Source organism: Lepidochelys kempii, chromosome 1 (genome assembly GCF_965140265.1).
Source record: "Lepidochelys kempii isolate rLepKem1 chromosome 1, rLepKem1.hap2, whole genome shotgun sequence".
Lineage (NCBI taxonomy): Eukaryota > Metazoa > Chordata > Testudines > Cheloniidae > Lepidochelys > Lepidochelys kempii.
Window position 1 is genome coordinate 329,966,694 of NC_133256.1, and position 15,659 is coordinate 329,982,352.

Below are 15,659 nucleotides of genomic sequence, written 5' to 3' on the forward strand. Positions count from 1 at the left end.
AAGCATTATTAGTAGCATCAGGGAAGGTGTGGGAATGGGATGCAGATGTGCTTCACCAATTTAAGTTTTCTACCTTAAGAAATGATGCAGAGTCCTGTAAGAGAGTGACTCACTGCCAGAGTACCTCCTTGTGGCCAGGTGTAACATCACAGGGCCTTACCTTCCATTGCCTCTGCCCAAGGACCATTTGGGTCCACTGTGGTCAGGCCAGGCCACATGTTGTCCCACCCCTTCCGTGGTGGACAAAGAGGCCAACAAACAATAGTCCACCAGCTTCTCACTGAGCCTTCAGCCCAACTCAGTCATCCGTATCCCTTGTAACAGAGGGGTTTCTATGCCATGTTTCTTGGTGGGCCTGTAGGGGAACCGAGGCCTTCTGTATATTTTGGGTTCCAGCCCAGGGACCATGCCATAAGCAGTCAAAGTCCATCTACTTAGACTGCTTGCTTCCTCCTGGGACTACTTCCTACCCCAGCCGATCTTTAGGCATTTCCCACAGCCTCTTTCCAGGCTTACTGTGAATCTGCATCTCTCTCTGCCCACTGCAGAGAGCTTCCTAGACCTTTCTGCCATCCAGCTGGTTCTGCCACAGGTGAGTTGGCTCAGTTCCCCTTGCAGGTCACTCCCTGACCCTGAAGGTCTGTCTGACAGAGTGGAGAACTCACTCCCCCCAGCTACTCTTCACAACTGCTTCAAACTCCCTGTTTCGGCCACCTTTTTCTCCAGGAGGCTCTGACAGGCAGCCATCTCCCTGCAGACCAACAGGCAAGGTGCTGCAAATTAAATTATACTCTAGTTCCACTTCAAACCTGGCTTCCCTTACGGAGTCTCTGTCTGCCAGCAAGCCAGCTCAGCTCAGGCATCTGTCCCTGCATGAGAGCCAGAGGAGCTGCTCTCCTTTCTGAATTCATCTCTTTTATCTCCTCCTTCCAAGCTTGACACCTACAGCACGTGCAGCAGGCAGGGCTGACTGGGGCCCCGGTGTGCCTTTTTGCACAGTGTGGGGTTGTACAGTTACAACGAAGTTTGAGAATGCTGCTCTCTGACCAATACTAAGGAGAGTGTGAGCCACACAGTTACATTAACATACCAACACATAAGTGTGCTGTAGCACTATCTAGCTAACTTCTTGGGTAACTCTCATGAGCAAATGAGAGCAGAATGCTCCGTAAGAGAAAAATCTGGACACGAACTCTTCACCAAACTAGCAAAACTGTCTTTATAAGACAGAACTTTTGCTAATGTATAAGGGGAAGGATGGGTGCTAGAAACCATTTATTTTGAAATTCAAGTATTTTTGGAACGTGAAGAACAGAAGTTTGAGCCCTTTCTAATGGCTACCACTCCAGTAAAACATGCCAGAGGAAGACAGAATTACATGTATTTTAATTACTATTCTGTTGTATAATTGTGTAATTATGTCATGGAGTTAGCAGAGTTGGTTCTAATTGTGCCCTCTGAACCTCCCTCGATAATTCAGTGTGCAAAAATGTAACATTTTGCAACATGCTCTAGTTGTTTTGTTTGTGACATATGATTAGTGTCACCTAAAACAATTTGAATTTTGCTTCTTTATTTTGAGATCTTAGAAACGTAGCAGAAACTGAAAAACAGGCACTTTAAAGAGAGCTGTTCAGTAGCCATTTGCAATCGCATGAATTTGCATAGAGTGGGCACAAAAATAACAGTACCCAGGTCTTATATACCGCATTTCATCAGTAGATCTCAAAGGGCTTTACAGAGGAGGTCAGTACAATCATCTCTATTTTACAGAGGGGGCAGCTGAGGCATATAGTGGGGAAGTAACTTGCCCAAGATCACCTGAGTCCCAGCCCAGTGCTCTATTCACTAAATGCATCAAGTTCCAGGTGCGGGGAGGAGCTGCAGGATTTCAGAGCTAGAAGACCCTAGACATAGAGGACATGTTGACACTGCAGCTGGGAGCATGCCTCCCAGTCCGGATAGACAGCTTTGCTCAAGCTAACATTCGCAGTGTGGATGTTACAGCATGGGTGGCTGGCCACCCAAGTACAGCTACCTGACCCCTTAGGTCTGTACTCGGGTGGCTAGCTCATGCTGCAACATCCAGACCCCTATTTTTAGTGTGCTACCTCGAGCAGAGCTAGTGGGTGTCTGTCTACCTGAGCTGGGTGGCACACTCCCCGCTGCAGTGTAGACATAGCCAGAGAGACTGAGACTGCGCACACTTTTCAAAAGGCGAACCCCCGCAGCCCTGGCTCAGTGTTTATGTGCACCATCTATTTACTTCAGTGGGACTCTTGACTAAGACCTGCAGAATGTGCCCAAGAAGCTGAGAAATGGAATATACGGTAGAACCTCAAAGGGACACACACACACACAACCTTACTCCTGCACGGCTTTAGCCTTGGGGCTTAGGGCTTCAGCTGAGGGGTGGGGGTTAGGGCTGAAGCTGCAGAGTGTGTGTGTGGGGAGGTGGGGTCAGGGCTCCGGGCAGGGGTTGGGGTTAGGGCTTCTAGCCTTCTGGAGCACTGGGGCTCGGAGTTTCAGCCTCTTGGTTTTGGTCCCAGCTTTAGCCCCATGGTGGGGGGTGCCGGGGCTCTGGGCTGAGGTCCGTAATGTCTTGTACAAAGTCATGGACATTTCAGAGTTATGGACAACCTCCATTCCTGAGGTGTCTGTAACTCTGAGGTTATACTGTATTGGACAATATTGCATTCCAATTTGTCTGCAGAGAAATAAGAGTTGATTCTTTCCTGAGCGGCAGAGACTGGAACTGCGCACATCGCCCAAGGGAGTTTATGACATCTGCACAAGAACTGGGCTATTCTAAGTGAAACTCTCTTCAACTGGAGCTCTGTACCTTTCATGTTTCCCTCACCCCCAGCTTTTTCCAGTTACTCAATTTTGGATGGAAGCCGCAGCCTTTGTTATGGACATTTGCTTTCATCAGCAAAGGATATGTGTGTGCAGCATCAAAACATCTTAGAGCTAAGAAGGTCACAATAAAAAATTGTTTGTTAGTCATGGCTGTCCCAGTTGTCACGGTGAGTATCAGGTGTATCCTGATTTAGATTGCTGCTTGTGATCTGAGATTGTCCCCCTGCAGAAATGGTGGTTTGGTTTGGTAAAGGAACTTAAAATAACAGGCCAGATTTAGTGGTGCACCGTGATTGCTTTGCCCCACTCTCCTGATGAAAAGCAGCTGTGAAACTGACTTAACCATCCAGTTAAACTGTTTATGGCTGGAGTGTACCATGAAAGAGGCCAAGTTGTCCAGTCTGAGTGTAGCTGTCTGAAAGGAGCAGCACTTTCACCCTTCCTTCAAGTAGTGAATTTCTGAGGCTTCAGAGTAACAACATCTCTTTGCCCACAACAAGGAAGATGGAAACTGTTCTGAGTGGGTGAATTCAGCACCTGACCTGGTATGGCCCCCTCTGCCATGATCAGTTGTGCCTTCCCCAGGCCATAATCATTCAGTCAACAGCAGTTACTGCAGAGGGTTCCCTCAGAATGACATTTATTCTTGGCATCCAAACCTGAATGTTCTCTGTGCAAAATGACTTGTACAATTTCCAAGATTACTGCTGGCTGACTTCAAAATTGGCTGGAGGGATGCAGGGGGGAATTTCTGTTCAGCTTATAAGGCTTTTGCCTTCATGTTGTAAGCTCCTTCCAAAATAACGGCTTGCCTTCTTGACAGGAAAAGAATAAACTAGCTGGGCAAATTTTTCTTTGTTAATCTCTCACTGCACTCCAGCAACACCGGGAAATGAACTGTCTCTCATTTCAGTTAGGGCCCCTGCACCGTAATATGTACTGCACCATAACGGCACTGATGGCAGGAACCAAGTATCGTGCTTCATGATGTCAGCAGGTCACCAAATGGTGTCAAGGCATATTGCCTCTATCTATACTATTGCATAATCGGCCAGGTGCATTCTGAACGAAAGCACCAGATGCTGCCAGAGGCAGGGCTTGATGGGTCAGGTATGGGTAAATCTCATGTGTCTGGATTCCCTGGAAAAGGCTTCTTTGCTGCCCCTGGAAGACTCAGGATGTGGAGGAGGCCGCTGTTCCTTATTGCTAGGGCCATGTGACTGTCTATACACACAGCACTGCTGTGGCGGAGCTACAGAGCGTGTGGTGAAGACGCTCTATGCCAATGGGAGAGAGCTTTCCCGTCGGCATAAAAAACCCACCTCCACAAACGGCAGAAGCTGTGTTGGCGGGAGAAGCCCTCCGGCTGACATAGCGCGGTGCACATTAGCACTTATTTCGGTGTAACTTACGCTGCTCGGGGGGGTGGTTTATTCACATCCCTGAGCAACAAATTACACTGGCAGAAACTGTAGTTTGACATAGGCTAGGTATAGAAGTGAGGTAAGAGAGAGCCCCTGCCTGGGTCATTTGGTGACAGACATGGTCTAGGTATTCGGGGCAGCAGTTTGCATGGGCTCCATAGTTTCAGTTAATCAGGCTAGCGATATATAAAGATCTGAATTTTGTGATATTTTTCTGAGAAGAACCCCAAACCGATCGAGCGATTGCTCTAGTTAATAGATGCATTCTGAGTGATGTCATTTATTTTTAAAATAAACGAATCAAATCTCATCTAGTTACACTGCCCACTACCTCATCTTGTGCTATCAAAGAGCCTGAAGATCAAAATCCATATTACTGTGTTTTGAGCTTTCTTCAGAAAACTTATATGAGGTATGGAATAGGGCATATGCTGCCATTGTCAGATGAGACAATACATTCAGGCACTATTGTTGTTCTGAGGAAAACAAAACTGAAATATGGAGCAATATGGTTTTTTTAATCAGGGAGGTTTGAGAATGAAGTCAAGTAAATAACAAGGGCTTGAAATTTAATCACAGACCTGCATGTATTGAATGGTTCCATGATCCTTAAAAGTGGTTCCTTTACTTATTTTGTTTTGGTTTTTTTAACCAAACATTAAAGCAGCAAGCTCAGCAAGCACAAAATGCTGTCCCAGAAGTGTAGCATCTGCTCAAGATCAGAACAGACAGTACATCTGAGAGTGGCGTGGCATAATAGACAGAACTTTGGACTGAGACCCTGGTTCTGTTCTTTGGTTTCCCAATCTGTAAGAGGTTAGATATATACCGACCTCCTTCGTAAACTGTTTTGAGATCTACTCTTGCTGGGTATTATCTTTATTATAACTGGTTTTTATAATCAAAGCAAATTAGAACAGCAGGGACCTGGAGAGACTGGCTGAAGAAGGGGAAGGGATTAAAGAGGCTACAAGAAGAAAAGCCTGGGGAAGAGATGGCTGGAAGAATTTACAACAAAAACAGAGGGGGACTTCTGAAACAGAGAAAGGGAAAGGGCTTGATCCAACTTCCATTGTAGGCAGTGAAAAGACTGATTTATTTCACTGAGATTTGGAATGGGGCCCAAAGAGGACGGTGAGGAGAAAGAGAATCTTCAAAGACCAACACTCCTTCCCATATAAAACAAATACAGTATTCAGTAATAAATGCCAGTTTATATAGTGTTTGAGCTCTTGCTATGGAATATTCTATTATACTGCTCGCTCTGTCTCCTTCCATCGTCCTATTCCTGTCTGTCTGCCACTTTGATTAAACCCTTAAATAGTACTGCAATATTACTGCTCCAAACACCACATAAATAGTAACCTTTTAGGCAGATACTCTAGATTGCTGTAATGCTATTTCTATTAAGGCTGGATTAGATATAGAGGGTGAAATGATGTCCTGGAAGGAGAAGAACAGAAACATGACCTTGGAAGCAAATAGAGACCCTGTGTCTCTGTGGGACCTTTGAACGGGAGAGAGAAAAAGAACAGATACTAGGAAGAAAAGCACTGCAAAATAGCTGAGTGGTCGAACCTCAGGAGGCCCATCTGGCCAAGAGAATTGTGAACCTGAGATTAAATAAACATATTATTTACTCTCTCCCCATCTACAAGTTGTTATATCAGTTGTTTAGTCAGAAAACAGTCTTTTTTGTTGTTGACTCTGGTAAGTCATTTCTTGTGACTTTTGTTGAATGTAAATGTCTTTTATTTCTTTTTGAAACATTCTAGGGTACTTTAAGATGTAGCGTGTTTTAAAATACCCTTGAATGCAAAACTCAGCAAACATTCTTGATCATGTCTGAGCCTGGCATGCAAATAAAATCTAATGAAGATGATGGTGTCCTCAAAGTACGTGAAATCTTGCTTGCTCTGCAGAGCTATATATTGAATCCAGTGGTGAATCCTGGGCTACAGAACAGTCTATCACTGTAATGCAATTACTTAGTGACTTCTGAACCAGCTGGGTTGAATTTGCTTCTTGGAATATTCACAGCTCCAAAGCATTCTTAAATCTCAGTCTTTAGATAAGACATATTAAATTATAGCACAGTTTTGATATCTTGTATTGCACTGGAAGGGCTAATAATAGAAGAGCGTTCCTCATCTTGAGAAATTCACCAACTTCTACATGGTATAGAAAAAGTCAAACTAGATACACAGCTGACTGGAGGAAATGGGTGTTAGCAGCCCAATTACTTGGCTGTTTGAAATGCAGTGCTTCCATTGAAGTTAATGGGCATTCTGCCCACAGAGCTGTTGAAGGTTTGTGATTTGGAGGACTGATTCTGCTCCCTTTGAAACAGTAGAAGGAGTCCCAGTGACATGATAAGAAGTTGGATCAGATCCTGTATGAATTAGGCCGTGAAATCTGAAAGGGGAAAATGGTTTGTCATTCCACCCCTGTGAAAAGTGCCTGGTAAGGGTGTGTGTAAAGGTTTTAGTTGGCTACTATTCAGTTGGATTCATAGCACACCGAAGAGTCACTTTCATGTTGGGGTTTAAGTAAAGGGCTAGGCGTGCACTCTGGGAGGGGCTGGGGATGGAGGAAGGTCCTTATTTGGCCCTGTAAAAACTGGGCAGAATTGTAGCCTCTGAGTTCAGCTTGCTGGCCACACTGGAAAGGATTATGGTGCACCCCTTAAAAGGGTATGGTGGTTTGTGTGGTTGGCTTGTGCACCAGGCAACTCTAGGGGTCTCCCTCAAGGGCAATGCAGTTGCATGCCCAATGCAGAGTATGGTATGTAGAGCTGTGATGTAATAACTTTATGAATACTGTGTGACCTCGGCATTGAGAGAGACTGTACAGTCACGCTGGGCTTGTGGAATCTTTATTTTATGTTGATATGGCTTTAATTCAATGGGGGCTTTCGCCAGCAAGAAGCCAATAGCTCTCAGGTAAGAAGCACACTCCTGAGAGACAATGGGGAAAGCTATTCACTTGGAGGATACCCTCCAATGCATTGGCAAGTCTAGGCACTAACAAATCAAAGGGCAATAAACAGCTAAAAAGCGACTTAAGCCCTGTGAAGGTGTTGGGGTGAAGAGCTCAAAAGACTGAGCAGGATTTAAAGACACATTCCCTGAAGAAGCAAGAGTGATTTTTTCTCTCTGATATGCTTTGGTTCTAAATGAAATAGTACTTTGCTTTAACAAGGCTAGTCACTGGGTACAGCTCTCAGAGGGAAGTGCACTGCAGAAGCTGAACCTAAGTCAGACCTGCTAAGATAATCTTTCATGATCACTACCAGGGTACTGCAGCCCAAAGCCTGGTCTGAGAGTGGGAGAATCACATGATTCTATCCCAAAGGGTATGGTCGCTCAAGGCATGAGTCCTGGGGGATAGTTGTGGGGTGCACTCAAAGAAACCAGGAGAGGGTGTGTAGTTGTGAATAGGGAATCTCCGTGGAAAGCTTATGCTCAGATAAATTGGTTAGTCTCTAAGGTGCTACAAGTATTCCTTTTCTTTTTGTGAATACAGACTAACACGGCTGTTACTCTGAAACCAGTGGAAATGTTGGCTTTCTACTAGTTTTTGCCATAAAATCTTATGGATCCATGCATTTCACACACTGTCTATACAAGATCATAAACTGGCCAAGGCTCCTCTTTGCACTAACCTGAAGTTGCTTTCCCTTATACGAGGGTGTGACCCTAAGAACCCCTCAATGCTAACTGGCAAAGGGGGACACTGTTCTGTACAGTAACAACTGACAGGCGTGGCCCTAACTAGCACACTGCTTCCTAGTACTTCTCCAAAAAGAATGTGATGTGAGGTCTTCACGACAGGCGGGGTCATACTGGTCATTAATGTTGTTGTGAAATGGATGTACGAATACCATGTCCAAAAGTTATGTGTATACTACAAACATGATCCTAAAAAATCTAAATCAAGGCAGGGTTGACAAACAGGTTTCTGGCAAACAAAGGTTGTGTACTCACCTGCCTGCCTTGGTTCACTTGGAAATTAAGAATTGTAAGCCAACACAATGCAAGGGAATAAGTCCTGTGCTGCAAGGGTATCATCATGACTATGTGGGCAAAGTGGATTTGGGGGGATATAAGGCTATGGCAAAAGGACACCTCTTTATCCTTTACCCGAGGAAGTGCAATGCAATTACATTCATGAAAATGGCATCCAACCCGCCCTGTTTGGAAGCACTGTGAAGGCCATTTATGTGAGATAAGCCGGCTTTTAAACAGATGGTTAGTCTGTTAAAGTTAAGTTTAGTCTCAAGAAGGCTAATTTAGTTGGGGATTGGTCCTGCTTTGAGCAGGGGGTTGGGCTAGATGACCTCCTGAGGTCCCTTCCAACCCTGAGATTCTATGATTCTAAGGCATCTATAATTTTGTTTTATAGGTAACCTTTCTGTCTCCATCATTATCCTTACTCACTAGCTGTTAAATCTTCATCTTTGGTAATAAACTAATGGTTGTTTTCACTATAAATATATGTCGGTGCTGTGATACGTATAGGAGCTGATCCTCAGTGTGGTGTGTACACTGTCCTCTTGGGGACAGCAAACCTGGTGTTTCTGTGAGTAGCCAGTGACAGAGGCTCAGAGTCTGGGGGGCACCTACTGTTAACCTGCAGAGCATAGTGAGAGCTGGCATTGCCCTGAGGAGACTGGGTGGCTGACAGACTGTGGTATCGGGGAGCTGACACCCAGGTAAGCACCAGCCGTGCTCCTTCTAGTTGGAGGCAAGGGGGTAGCAAGGAGACTCACCGTCCTGGGCACCCTGAGAAAGCATCACACCGAGGTTCACATTCCCTCAAACCTGAACTCACCTTCCCTCAAAACTTGGTTGAAGTTTACTCACCATTTATTGTGCCTTTCAACCAACATAGGTTGGTGATTGTGCTCTCATTCTGCCACTGTCGCTCAAGTTCAGTAGTACCTCCCTGACATAAATAGTCTCTTAGACGGTGTCCCAGCTCTTTGCAGCCAAGTAATGTGGAGTAAAACCCCTTCCCTTGCTTCCTTGGCAGCTCCCAAGCGGGAAAGTAGGCTCTGTAGGTCCTCTACTGCTCCCACATCAAGGCAGCAAAGGGTTGGCAGAGGTGTCTGGCCATCACAGCTGAGATAGCACGTGGTGCCATGGAGGAGAAAGTTGTGTGGTATGGGGAGGGGCAATTTACTTCACCCAGCAACAAGGCAGGAGATACGAAGGAATTGTGACTCTGAGTTGTCGTTCTGGCCTTGTGTCCCTCGTTTAGAGCTGCTTGAAAAATGTTATATCATTGGTGCAAAAATTCCAAACAAGAATGTTTCATTTGAAATTTTCCACTGAATTTTTTCAGTTTTTTTCAATGAAACAAAAATGGAGGGGGGAAAAACTATCTCCCCAATTTCACCCCCATTCTAAATCCTTTTAGTTAAAAAATTGGAAATTTTGAAAATTTCAAAACAGAAATTTCCTGCTAAATTATATTTTCTGTCAGAAACCAATTTGCTGCCAAATTACAGTCTATGAAAAATTTCAGCCTGATCTTCCTTCATGTCATGATGGGGTACAGAGATCCTTCATGATGCTCATTCCTAGAGCTTCAATCTTGCCCTTAGATAAGTTCCAGACTTTTCTAAGAAACCAATAATACTAAACTAAGTGTGAGCAAGGGAGGGCACAAAAAGACTCATTACAAATCTTTAAACCAGCATGTTTTGCATGGTTTTGTTGCAAAGATGTATGGGACAGCTGTTCTTCTGATGAGTAAGAAAGTTTTTGGTTGTTAGCAATACCTACAGAGGGAAAAGCAAAACAAATTCTGAAGTGGTTTCAACACACTTTATTTTGTTAGGCAAATAATAATTCTAATTAAATAGCACTGTGTTAAACTACGTTTTGTTCTTTCTTTCACAGGATATAACGAATATTCACTGTAATGACAGTTTCATCATGCTAGGAACTATACACATACCTACACTTTTTAAAAAGAGGGTTTTCTGAATGAAACACGTTTATGTACAGTACTGAGGATTCAAAGAACACATTGTTAAATCAGGATTTCAGCAAACTTTACAAACTACACAAAATAAAAACAGCAAAAAAAAAAGTACTTATGGAGTTCTTGACAGAGAACTTATCTTTACATTTGGCAAAGTTATATCTAGAAGATGGTTCTTTAAAAAAAAGAATAAAATTATATACATTATTCAGTAATCCTCAAAATAGGAAGTTATTAAATAGCACAAACAATATTACAATCTTAAATGTCCATGTTACATACAAATGGGGGGGTGGTGTCTACTTTAAAAAGAATAAAATTGTAGTAAGTCTAGCCTGTACATTTAGGGCCAGATCCTCAGCAGGTATAAATCCCTGTAGTTCTATGGACATCAAGGAAGTTACACCTATTTACACCAGCTGAGAATCTGGTCCCTACCTGCACTATACACAGAGGAGACCTGCTAAAGCATGGGAGGCTGGACTAGCTACATATTGACAGAAGTTTGTTATATATACATTTACGTTTTCATGCAGCAGAAAAATGTTAGTTTAAGTGTAATCCCTTAAACAGTCATACCATAAGAATTGTATTTGAAGCAGCTTTAAAAATATTATTTTATAATCATATGAAACTCAGAGCAATGCTGATTGTTTTTAACTGAATCCCATATTGCCAATATTCAGTTATAAACAATGTAACTATCATTTTTGAGGCCTGATGGGGGCCTATTAAGATATCACTGTAGTCAACCACTCAAAGAATAAATTGTATCCTTAAATGCTTATTAAGTGCCATATTTCATCTGGAATCAATTACGAGCCTCACAACAGACATTAATGTTTTACTAACTGTGTCGTGAATCTCCTGGATAACATTGGAAGAGCAAGTGCAGTATACAGAGTATATGAACTAATGTCAGTCTAGGAGGTAGCTTTGTTTTGTGGAGCCCAAAACCATTTTTTGGTTTGTAACTTAAGTATAGAATCTTCAGAAAGTCTCCCATCCTACCAAAAGGATATTTTCTCCACTGCAAGACATTTGGCAAAAACTGATTTTCATTGACTCATTTTTATTTAATCTTTGTAGAATCTACCCTGCCAGCTCTTGAGACCTGATCCAAAGCTCAATTAAATCAATGGGAATCTTCCCATTGGTTCCCATGGGCTTTGGTTCAGGCCACTATACACCAGTGTACATAGTTCACTAATATGCATTTAGGCCTTGATTCAGCAAAGCACTTCAGTACAGGCTCGGATTTAAGCGCATGAGCCATCCCATCCCCCTTTAAGCAAGCACTTCAGCATGTGCTAAACTTGCAATTAATTATGAGTGGTCCCACTGATGACAATGGGACATAAGCCTGTGCTTCAGTGATCTGCTGAAGCAAGGCATATTTCCCAGCTGTTCTGTCACTGAACGGCAATGGTAACATGCCTGACTGATACCATTCGCATCAATCTGAAATCGGAATAATGCAACTGTGACAGATTCTTCATCACACTAGTGTAAATCTCAAGTAATTCTACTCACTTCAGTAGACTTACTCCTGATATACACCAAAGGAAGTGGGATAAGAATCATGCCCCAAAAGCTTTCACTAACTGTTTCAAAATAAAGTTAAAATAATAATGATTAGAATAAGGGGTTCTCAGACTTCATTGCATCATGACCTCCTTCTGACAACAAAAATTACTACATGATCCCAGGAGGAGAGACTGAAGCCTGAGCCTGCCTGAGCCCCACTGCCCCGAGAGGAGGGGCCAAAGCCAAAGCCTGAACCCCACCGCCCCAGGTTGGGTGTGTGTGTGTGTGTAGAGGGGGTGGGCAAAGCTGAAGCCCTAGGCTTCAGTCCCAGGCAGGGGGCCTGTAACCTGAGCCCTGCCACCAGGGCTGAAGCTTCAGGCTTCGGCCCCAGGTGGTGGGGCTTGGGCTTCGACTTTGGCTGCAGCAAGTCTAACTCCAGCCCTGGCGACCCCTTTAAAACAGGGTCGCAACCCACTTTGGGGTCCTGACCCACAGGTTGAGAACCACTGGATATAGATACTTTGTTTGAAGGCATCATTTTATTAGCACTGCTGGCATTTTATTTTGAAAACCACCTCTGGGTTTAGAAGTTATTTTTCCTCAATTCATCATAAAATTATGTTATTTTGTTTGAATATATCTTTAATTAGCTTATTTTGCTGCAGACCATCGTAAAGTGTCATTGCATTACATGTGATATTCTGTGGGGCTATCTGTTGCTAATAACTGTCCTATGTGAGTAGTCTTAGTGGACTCCAGGAAACTTCTCACATATGTAAGGCTAGCAGGATTTGCCCCTGATATTTTGCATTACAGATGGTTGGAAAATGGTGACATTTTTGTACCAAGCTGGATGGATGGACAGAAAGACATTCACCAAGTTTTCAACCAGTTCTATTTGGCATGTTACAAATCATGATTTTCATCAGAGCTGGTGGAGATCTTTTTTTAACAAGAATGTTTTTGCTGAAAAACGGCTTTTGAAAATGAAAATTTCACCAAAAATCTTGTTTTGAAATGTTCCTTTTTTCTTTGGACAAAAATATTTTTTTCAGTTTTCTTTTTTGCCCCTTTCTAAACCATTATCTTGTTTCCCCCTTTTCAGAAACAAATAGCATATGGGTTAATAAAAAAGGAGAAAAGGATGAAAGAAAGGGGGGAAAAATCAAAACTGGTAATTTTTTAAATCAAATATTTTTGGAAAGCAGGTTTCTGAACATTTTTTTAAGTCAGCTCTCTTGGAAAACTTTGAAAAGATACTGCTTTTGAAATTTTCAAAAATGTTCATGATTTTTTCTCCACATCTTTTGACCAGCTCTAACCTTTATCATTTGGGACATCATAAAAGAAATCTGTGGCTCTAGTATTTGAGGAAATGTTGTACTATACATCCACATTCTGCTCACAGGAAGGTAACATTTTCTAAAGTATCTAAGTCACTTAGATGCTTTTGAAAATGTTACCTATAATCAGAGTCCTCATGTTGCTTACAAAGCTATGCAGTGTTATAGGACCAATATGCTACTTGATGTCAATATGAGCAGAGATATGGTAAATTAAATCTCAGAATGTATTACAACTCATATTATGAACAATAATCAGTGTTTCCTGACATATAAAACAATTTTTCCCCTTTTGTTCTACTTTTACCTTACTTTGACCTTCAGTTTTTTTCTGTACTATCCACTTCTACTGTACTTTACCTTTGCCAGCTTCTTAGCTACATGCATTCACATGACTTGTACAGTGAATTAAAACTGTAAACCCAACATTGAACCGTAAACAATTAGAAACTCATAGACTTAAATGCAGTGCAAGAAACCCCTGGGCATCACCCTCATTTGAACAGCCATCTTAACCCAAATTATCTCTCTCTCCTTCTGTTCTGCTCAGTTCCAAAACTGCAAATTAATGTACTTATTTTCTTTCTTTCTCTTCAACTGTAAGTAAATATCAGGATATCAAATGGGTTAAGGTAAATATTTAGTTTTGCTGCTGCGATAGGGACCTATGCAGTGCCAGTGAGCATCTCACAAAGAAAATGCTGGTTTTATATTTTCTTTAATTAAGTTACACTGCATTTTACTGGGAGAAGGATAGTTTCTCAGGCTTGCTTTACTAGTTTTAATTTAATATGCTCTCAACAGACAAACAAGAGCCCCCTGCAGGGAGAACAAACACATCTGAGGCTCCAAATGAAAAAAATTAAGATCCTGGTAATTGATTCCTTCTGTTCCTACTTTTCCTGCTGTTAATCAGGGCCTTTAACTTGCCATAGTCCCCTCTCATCTTCTGAGATTCTTCTCTGCGCTGTCCTTGCTGTCTACTGTCTTTGCAGTATTGGTTAATCATCTGCATTTCTGAATGGCTGAAAGCTCCCATGAAGTCCTTTGGGTGGAACTGCAGTGCTCGTACAGAGCTGGCCCAGGTCCAGGGGGACCACTTGTCAGTCATGAAGGCCACCATATCTGAATCTAACACTTTGAAGTTGATCTTTGCTATTGTTTGCTTGAAGCTGTTCTCTGTTGCAATGCAATGGTAGAGTCCTCTGTCAGTATCCTGGACAGAGCGAATCAAGAGTCCTTGCTCAGTCGATATGATCCTTTCATTAAGTTTGACCTACAAGGACGAAAGGCAAAATAAACTTCTTATGGGCCAATTAATTATTCAAGACACATGTAATATCTTTTAGTGACTCTCTTTTCACATACGAGGAGCTTGTTCTGTGGAGAGTTTATCTGAATTTTATCTTTATTATGAGTTTCAACAGTTACTATTAACATTTGAGAAGATCAAGCCAGACAAGGTCCTTGGGAGGAGCCACACAAGGCAGGATTTTCAACCACCTCAAAGAGAGTAGATCCCTGGGGGTAGAGAGACTTTTCTCTGCCGGCATTACAGACCTGGGGAGCCTGCCCACTAACATCAGAGTGTTCTGCTAAATCTGCTGAAAGGAAGATGGAGCCCGTAAGACTGGTGGTTGATGTCTTACTGGACACTGGGTGGCTGTTGGGTAAATGCTTTAATTGGGTATTGGCACCAGAGGGCAATTCTATAAAGAATTATATATCTGGTGAAGATTCTATACAATGGTGTAAAAGTGGCTGTAGGAAGGATGTCATTCTGTTTTCAGTGTTGCAGAGTTTGGGAGAAATTTCCACAGCACACTATTTAATTTTAGTTTCATGCCTATGACAGTCGACGATGGTGTTTTATTAAATATTTTGATGTTGCGGCAACTTACATGGCATGACGCTTTGCAGAAATCTATTTTGAGTAAGTCTATTCTCATGAAATTTCCAGCCCAGTTCCTCAAGCAAAGAGATTTTAGAATTCAGAAAGATTCAGTTTAGTTGAAAAGAAACAACACTTTGATCTTTTCATGGTTCATCCGTTACTAATTCCAGCATGTGTTATTCCAACACAATTACAAAAGAGAAACACAAAAGGGGACTCAGCTATGGTGTATGTTTTTCTTGAGTAAGGAAGAAAGAATTGATTCTATGTTGCTAGCACAAGGTTTGAGCCTTCTCCGAGTATACCTCAGAAACAGCATGTTTTACTCAATAAACGCCTTATTAGTCCTCTCTCTCATTTCACAGGGTGGCCTGACATGAGTTTAACACTTTCCTTTATTTATGTTCTGTCACCTGCACCATGTTACCGTCTTCCTCTTACAACAGAAGTTCCTTTTTTATTCCAAAGAATATCTGCTTCAGATTTGAAATGGAAATGATGTTTCCTTTTTGTATCACTCAAGGAAAGCACTATACTGTACGTTCGAGTGCTGAAACCTGAGAGCCTTGGAGCGTGCAGTAATGGAAAATGTGATTACACCACAGTGGGGAAAATGCTTGT

General features: G+C 42.4%; 1 protein-coding gene across 1 annotated transcript in view; it reads right to left on the minus strand.

The window, feature by feature from the left end:
• Positions 1–10,108: 10,108 nt before the first annotated feature.
• Positions 10,109–15,659, minus strand: part of SEMA3C (semaphorin 3C) — a 162,366-nt gene continuing 156,815 nt past the window's right edge. The window contains exon 18 of the mRNA XM_073328628.1: positions 10,109–14,420. Within this exon, the coding sequence (XP_073184729.1) occupies positions 14,007–14,420 (414 nt within the window). The 3' untranslated portion in view covers positions 10,109–14,006. The remainder of the gene's footprint in view (positions 14,421–15,659) is intronic.